Here is an 8,596-nt window from a genome sequence, read left to right on the forward strand (position 1 = left end):
AAAGTAGGGGTTTTACTTCTCTAATGGTTTTGCCTCCTGCATTTCACTTTGCATTACATCTTTCAAGATGAAAACAGTACAGTACTTCCAAAGCACAATTCAAGATATATATTAGTACTGTACATGATAAAGTGCATATGGAGAAGATCTGAAGTTATATTCTTGTAATTTGAAGTCCAGGTTCCCAGCCACTAAAGTACACTGTCTGCCTGTATGGGTGTGTGAGTTGACTTACACGGATCCTTTAGTACATCCAAGTGGCCCAAAAGGAATTTCATGTGGAAGACAAAGAATACGACAGGTCCCATCATAGTTAGAACAGCCCCACGGTAGACTTGTATCAGCTTCAACTTCATCTGGAAATACAATGACATATAAAATGAATTTGATGTAACTCTTTATTCTTCTTATATCTGTTTTCCCCAATACAAGATCAGGGAGAAACAATAAAACAAATAGAAGCAAAGAATAGACAAAGGGTGTACAATTATGGTATATAACCTTAGAAATAACAGTTCTATAATGACATTTTACTGGGCTATCTGGTTCTTTGTTGAACTATTGCTTCACAAAAATCCATTACAATCTGGGAAGGTTTTTTTGTATTAGAAATTGGTTCTTTGAGCTCTGAAAATGTTCATAATCTGTGGACAAAATATAAATCTTTAACATATAGGAGACTACTTATCATGATAGAAGACATCAAGAAAAACTGAACTTAGCTCATGTTATTATAAGAGGAAAAGTCTGTTTAAACTCAGGAACCTATTGGCATTTCTCTATCATCATCTATTCGTGCTTATTTATGGGGACTGTTATAAATAAATAAACAAAGATTCTTTTTAGAGCCTTTTTTTTTGATGAGTCTGGCACTGCTGAAGAACCACTCTGACAATCCTTTATTTTTAAGAGTGTACTTCAAATAAACGCATACTTTATTATGTTATTTCCAAATTCAGAATTATTTTATGCAAAGGTATTTAATAAGCAAATAAAAGCAAGTTTAGTTGCTCAAGCTACAGAATGATTGACAGATTAGCTGTGTAAGAGATTTCTGTATTTGATCTGAGATGGAACTGTTAACACATCAACAAAGGTTAAACTGTAGGAGCAGCAAGTCATTTAAGCATTTGACATTTAAGGTAAGCCAGGTTTCAGTTACAACATGTTTAAAAAGTCTGCACTACTTTTTTATACAAGTCTTACAGCACGAGTCACTTAGAAAAATTATGTAAGCATGATTCTGATCATATTCAAAGACTAAAGGCCATTTCAAAGATAGACAAGTGAGACTGGCACCTGCCACTTAATAGGACTGTATCACTTTATTTTATAAAGCCTATGAGACTAGCAAACCTGGAATTTGTAGATGGGACAGAAGAATGACCATGACATTCTATACTGTATGTTGCATACAGTCAATCCTCCGCACAATTCTAACCGGCCACAGAGCAGGGATGTAGCTCCTCCAAAATCTTGAATCTCCACAGGTGTAGTTTGGAAAGAATTTTTGTAATGTAAAATTTAACATCTATGTCAAATGATTTTGGAGCATAAATTAAATTCTACTATATATAAGAATGAATAATAAAATATTAAAAACAAAACAATAAAACCTTACCTCTTATGTAAAATGCCAACAAAGCCAGAAGGACCAATTGCTGAAAGTTCATGTCTGCTAGATATGACTTCTACTGACAAGAAAAGTAAGTTTAAAAGTCACAAACTGTTTAATATACTCGAATCTGCACACACACACAAGAACCCTGGTAATTTAATAAAGGGAAGAAAACGTTTAAATTACATCAAGAAGTTCAACAAGTGTTTCCAAATTTAATAATATGAATAATAAGACATTGTTCCTGCTAAGAAAAAAATATGTGTCATGAGACCAGACATATAGCATTATTTCTTAATATGTTTCACTTGATTTTAAAGGATCACATGCCATCCAGCAATTGTTAATTAACTTATTAACAAAATAATGCCTGGTTCTTTTTTTTTTTTTTTCTTTATCCATTTAAGACAAATCCTTCATTCATTCACTCATGAATAGAGCTGAGTGAGTCTCTTCTAGCAGCATCATGTGCAAGGCTGGCACCGACCATGGATGTGAAGCCAGGCCATCACGGGACAACTTGAAGAGCTTCCATTAAACCTTTCATTCAGGTCTTAGTCGGACATAAATGGGCACTGGTTTCTGTCAAAAAAATAAATAAATTTAGTGTCCCATAATTCTGACCTAGCATCCATATAGCACTGCGTGACCAGACGTTCAGGTTTCACTGGGGCAGCCTCAATCTTTTCTGAGAAGCAACTTAACAATATATTCCAGTTTTAATAGACTGTCCATGTAAAATCGTTTAATTGTGCAGCAAACATAACTCAGCTGTTACATACACCAAACCAGCAATGGCAAGAAAGACAAGAAAGTCAGTGGTCCACCGACCCCCTATCTGCAATTTAATGTATAATGAATACCCGAAACCCCCTCCGTCTTCTAAATAACATACAAATATGAGCGCGCCCAATACTCCGAGGACCAGGCTCGATTATAAAGTTGTGTATACAATGTGAGGGGGACCAAAAAGCCGAAAAAAAACAGAGAGAGTGCTTCTCTGATGATGAGACAAAGTAAGCATTAAATAAACGGGGATGGGCATTATGCGTCGGCATACATGCATACAGCTTTGGAACTTAAAAACGTCTGGACACCCTGCCACCTCGAATGGACAGTTAACAATCACACTGCGTGTAAAAACACGTAGATACGGGGAGAATGTTCAAAATCCATACATAAAGCGCCTGGTACTCAGAAAAACAAATGGACCTATGAGACATCCGAGCTTTGCGCGCGTCACAGACCCGAGTGTTCTATTTGTCATGTGACAGACATTGTTAATAAAGTTCTAGATTGAAAATGACGGTCACGTGAAACAATAAACATGGCGGCTCCACCGAGGCTTGCATGGTATACTTTGAAACTCTGTAGTAGTCAAATCAACGATAAAATAGTTAAGGGGATTGTTGACCATAGTCCCTAATCGACCAGTTACTTTAAAACAAATTCTTTAGACGTTCGACATTACGCAGAAATAACGTTTGTGTTTGTAAGTGGTTAGAATAAATATACTCTACCGATATTAATTGAAGGCAGAATGTATTAAGTTCTATACGTCGGTTATCTTCCATAACCGTTATTCACAATACAGTTAAAAAAAAACATTGTTTTGTCTTTCTCGTTTTACTGGTGATTAATCTTACTTTACTAAAATTACACGATTTATCCACTTTTAAAATCTGCTTCCTGCAGTAGTTATTCTTAACAGCGATGTTGCAGCTATCCAAGGCGTGGTGTTTATTTTGTTGAGACGTTTAAGTGCATTTTGTACATTTTAAAATATGGCATACTCAAAATCTTTAATTCAGATTGTAAACCTTGGACGAATTTCTTACGGACATGCCTTGCAAGTCCAGCAGAAATACATTCGTCACCACTTGGATAACTTGAATGTACAACATCGTCCAATAATAAACACGTTGATTTTATGTGAACATCCTCCGGTTTACACCATTGGTATCAGAAATGCCCCTTACCCTATAGAAGAGGAGGAAAGACTGAAAAGTTTCGGGGCCGAGTTTTTCCGTACAAATAGAGGTGGACTTATAACGTTTCATGGCCCGGGACAGTTAGTTTGCTATCCTATTCTGAATCTCGCTTGCTTCAAGAAGAGCATCAGTTGGTATGTTTGTCAGCTGGAAAAGACTTTGATAAACCTGTGTGGCACGTTTGGGCTGAAGGCTTCTACCTCATCTGATACCGGCGTGTGGGTTGACAATAAGAAAATATGTGCAATTGGTAAGCACAACAGGTCTTATCAGTGATTTTTATAGCTTATTTAATTTTTATTAAAATGGCAACTGAAGAGTGAGGAATGGGTCACAAATCTTGAAAGAACAGTGGTCACTTGAGCACTTGAAATGCTACGATAAAGTAAGAATCAGATTATCATAAAGTCAGATTTTAATTCATGGTGCTATTTTAATAAAATAAGAATCAAATACTAATGAAATCAAATTTTAATGTAACATTTTATAAAATTACATTCGCACTATGAAAACTTACGGGCTTTGTAATGGCCCTCCTAATAATTCTTGATTTTACTATTCTTTCAACATATATTCAGTTTATTTATAAAATAATCAGGGCAAGTGATACCTTAAATTCAGCCATGAAAACCAACCATATACAGTATGTGCCACTTCACTAAAATCTAAGGTATTTAATACAGAATAAATGAGGACCTTCAGACACTTTGTACATTGGTAATTGTTTTTGCATCTTTGGAGCAACCCTGATCTTTGTGCAACTTTTCACAAGACATTTTTCTCAAAATATACTATTCTTCTTTGTTTTCATTTTTTCACACTTTCATGTGGGGTTGGTGTGCCTGATCAACCTTCTCCAAACAGCTTAGTCCTTCATCTCCTCCCTGGTCAGACCCTTTTCTTTCAGATCTTCTTTTACTTCAGCCATCCACCTCCGTTTTTGTCTCCCTCACCTTCTCTTCCGCTGTACTTCCATTCCCATTGCTTTTTGCCCACATATTCATTGCCTCTGCTCATCACATGTCCGTGCAACTTCAACCTACTTTCATATACGTTCTTAGTTATGTGTCTCACTTTTATTTTACTACTGATTGTCTCATTTCTTATTCTGCCCTATTTTGTAGCTCCACACTTCCATCTAAACATTCCTATTTCAGCCACATGTAACTCCTTCTCCTGTGCTTCCTTTACTGCCCAAGTCTTAGCTCCATACTTCATTGCTGGTTTAGGACTGTCTTTAAAACCTTACCTTTAACCTTCACCTCAATTCTTCAATCACAGAGTACACCTGATACCTTCTTCCCATTCTTCCATCCACACTGCACTTGATGGGTTATCTTTACATTTATTTTTTTTTTTATCTTGGGCTATCACTGATCCTAGAGATATATAATTACATTTTTCAGACAAAGACTAACAACCGGGTGGCGCAGTGGGTAGCGCTGCTGCCTCGCAGTTAGGAGGCCTGGGTTCACTTCCTGGGTCCTCTGTGCGTGGAGTTTGCATGTTCTCCTCGTGTCTGCGTGGGTTTCCAAAGACAAGCAGGTTAGGTGCATTGGTTATTCTAAATTGTCCGTAGTGTGTGTGTGTGTGCACTCTGCCCGGGGTTTGTTTCCTGCCTTATGCCATGTGTTGGCTGGGATTGGCTCCAGCAGACCCCTGTGACCCTGTAGTTAGGATATAGTGGGTTGGATAATGGATGGAAAACTAACAAGCAATCTTTAAACCTCATGTTTATACCTCCAAGTTCAGACTCACAAAAAGTATATACTTTATATTGAATTCCAGTCCAGTCCAGTCCACTCTTGTACAATTTTAGCCATTCAGCATGTTGCAAGATTTTACTTTATTGCTGAGAGAGAAAACTAGGTTTGTTATTAACATATTGCTTGCTTTTTGTCTACTCCTTGAGAGGGTGTTTCAATTTGAAAGGCACATTAATGTGTAATTTCCCCATTTGTCATTTTGATTAATGTTAATGTATGAAAAACATCAATGCTTGACTTCAGTCAGATGTATAAAATGTGTATGTTAGGCATATAACAGCATTTCAAAAAGTAAGGCAAGAAGACCTTGTGGACTTGTACATATATTAAGGCTAGTGTGTTTACTAGCAAAAGATTTAGTTACGTACTGTACTACTCTTCCTCTTAGCACTTAAATTATTTGTGGCATATGTTCAATTAAGATATGTCAAGTCATTAGTTCTTCTGAAATATAGTTAAGCCTAATTTGTCTTTTTTTTATTGACCATGTAGTTCAACACAATGTATTCTAGCAAAGAAGTGCTTGGGTTCCATATCATACCTTTTTATGATATGTCTGCTGGACTGTACTCCTGTACTAGTTGGCGATTAATTTCAGAAAGGATTGTGCCATTGACATGTAGAAATCAGAGGACACTATGCACTCCTATGGTTAAGGCTCAGTAACTCAGGCTTGTTAACCTTACATTTTGTAATACCCTTGTAATTTAATTTGTCCTATTGTCATAATGTATGGGTCTAAAGTAGACATTGATTAAACAAGGTTTATTTGTTAGTTATACAGATATAATTGTGAGTTTCTCAGAAAGTAACTCCATATATTGTAATGAATTTTTTAAATATAATAATGATACAATGTTGTCATTTTAGGTATCCACTGTGGCAGATATATTACTTCACATGGTTTGGCATTGAACTGTAACACAGATATGACATGGTTTAAGCACATTGTACCATGTGGAATTGTTAATAAAGGAGTCACCTCATTGTCCCAAGAACTGAAGAGAGACGTTACTGTCGTAGAAGCCATACCACCATTTCTTGATGCTTTTCTGGAGGAGTTTAACTGTACTTTATCTTTTTCAGAGGAAGTGAAATTGAAAGGATTGGAAGAGTCAACCAAAAGAATTAACAATCAGTAATCATCGCTTGATAATTTTACAGTGCCTTGCAGCATCACCTAATGGTTAAAAGGAATAAAGGAATGTAGTGTCAAGAATATTGTACAATTGTATGCAATTTGCAGTAGATAAGTTTATCCTTATAATGTACAATAGGGGTTTTCATTGGTAAACATAACTTTCCATAAAGTATGTTATAAGCAGTAGTTGCTTATTGTTATAAGTTGCAAACCTATAAATGATGTACATTTTAAAACAAAAAGATACTAAAATGTTCATTACTCATATCAACTTATAACACTTTGTGCCATAATGTTGTCACTTAATACTTGGTATTCCAGTCTTGTAAGAGGGTTTGAAAATGTTACGTTATGTTATTTTGTTTCCCATATCTGTGAACAAAGCAGTGAAACAGAGTACATGTTTCTTTTTTTTAATTAATGCTGTTTTAACCTTCCCTTTTACTACTTTATATACCACCATATACAGTATACATATATATTCAATTTTAATGCCATGTACAGTTTAGGCATACAGCATCAAACATGTCATGCTGTTAGTTTTAGGGTGTGAAAACTTAAAGAAGAACTTTTATCTGGAACGTTGCTGGTTCAAATTCTATCCCTTACTGCCAGAGGGGATCCTGTTCCGTTAGGCCCTGGAGCAAGGCCCTTAACCTGAAAATTCACATTACTGAGAATATAAGAAAATGAAATGAATTAATGTACAGTTTCCTCATAATGTTTATGATTTTTGTTTTTCACAGATTATAGTAAACATCTGCTCAATTTTTGCAAATATGAATGAATTATGAAATAATATGAAACGTATACCTTTGATTTAAATGATTGTATTTTTTTTTTAAGTATTTGTCTTAACAATGCTTTCCTATGGTATCTGTCTATAACAGATTAGTGTTTTTGCTTATGATAATTTATTCATTGATTATTTTGTGTGATTATTAAAATAAAACTTCCAATTTTTCTTTTTCATTTGTTGTCTTTTAGGTGAATGCAGCGAAAATGTTAACATTAAGAGAACATGTCTTACTGCATATTTAGTTGATGACTTTCCTTTAAAACAGGGTTGTCAAACTCAGGGCTTGGAGGGTCTTAGTGGCTGCAGGTTTTTGCTCCAGCCACTTTCTTAATTAGGAATGAGTTTTTATTCCTGCTAATTTAACATATTTCATTTTCCATAACTATAATTGACGTACTTAATTGTTTTATTTGCACCTTAACCAGCAACCACAATATATAAAGAGATTTAAAACAAGCCATTAGATAACCAGCTAATCAGGGGTCTCAAACAGTCCTGGAGTCAAATTTACTAAATGCAAATTTCAGGCCACTTTTTGTGTGAGCGCAAGTTTTATAATTATGACCTCTGGACTGTTTGAATCCATTGAGTTAGCTGGTCATCCTTTGGCTTGTTTCAGATCTCTTTAAATTCCCATGCAGAAGCTGGAATTTATTAAAAAAGTGAAAAGAGAATGTACATATAGTTATGGCAACTGTGACCTGTCAATGTGCAACATTTCATGTTAACTGGGAAATGACGACAACCTTGAACAAGTATAGAAATGCAGCCAAACAATCTAAATGATAACTCGTATATAGTAATTCATATCACTGAACCATTTGTATAATGTGTGTTGAAGTGACAATGATAATAAACCTTAAAAGTGATGAACACGATGTGCAGAATCTATTTTACTTCCCTTTTAAGAGGACCAATTCTGTGTATTTGCAATTAAAAACTTTTTGGTTTTTCATCATTTTAGATCGGCTGTATGTTGTCACTTCTCGTGGAACTTGCTGACAAGTCAGGAATATCTCGGCCAGGTTTCAGTCAATCAGGTCTGCTGTGCTGGAAGCCATTAACCAACCAAGTTAGTACATTGTTGCTTGGTGTGAGTGCACATACTGTAACATGATTTTGCCAACATAAAAAATCAATTTGCAGTAGTGTCCGGTTCTCCTGACATAATCAGAGCACTTTACTACACTCATTGCAGTAGTGGCACTTGGAAGGAAGAAAGCCACTTTTGTTAACTATAAACAGTAACATTCCATTAACATGCAAGTCATCTGACATTGT

General features: G+C 35.5%; 1 protein-coding gene across 1 annotated transcript; it reads left to right on the plus strand.

The window, feature by feature from the left end:
• The first annotated feature begins 2,920 nt into the window (after window positions 1-2,920).
• On the plus strand, window positions 2,921-7,654 carry lipt2 (lipoyl(octanoyl) transferase 2). The gene is made up of 2 exons (XM_039745635.1): window positions 2,921-3,859; window positions 6,246-7,654. Exons 1-2 carry the CDS (start codon window positions 3,403-3,405, stop codon window positions 6,515-6,517), a joined length of 729 nt encoding a protein of 242 aa, XP_039601569.1. The 5' UTR covers window positions 2,921-3,402; the 3' UTR covers window positions 6,518-7,654.
• The last annotated feature ends 942 nt before the right edge of the window (window positions 7,655-8,596 follow it).

This window comes from Polypterus senegalus, chromosome 2, assembly GCF_016835505.1.
Source record: "Polypterus senegalus isolate Bchr_013 chromosome 2, ASM1683550v1, whole genome shotgun sequence".
Taxonomy (NCBI): domain Eukaryota; kingdom Metazoa; phylum Chordata; class Cladistia; order Polypteriformes; family Polypteridae; genus Polypterus; species Polypterus senegalus.

Bases quoted from the DNA above. Each gene is read 5' to 3' on its own strand.
- lipt2 (XM_039745635.1), top strand. From the start codon at position 3,403: ATGGCATACTCAAAATCTTTAATTCAGATTGTAAACCTTGGACGAATT. The intron at 3,860-6,245 runs GTAAGCACAACA...TTGTCATTTTAG, and splicing joins TAAGAAAATATGTGCAATTG to GTATCCACTGTGGCAGATAT.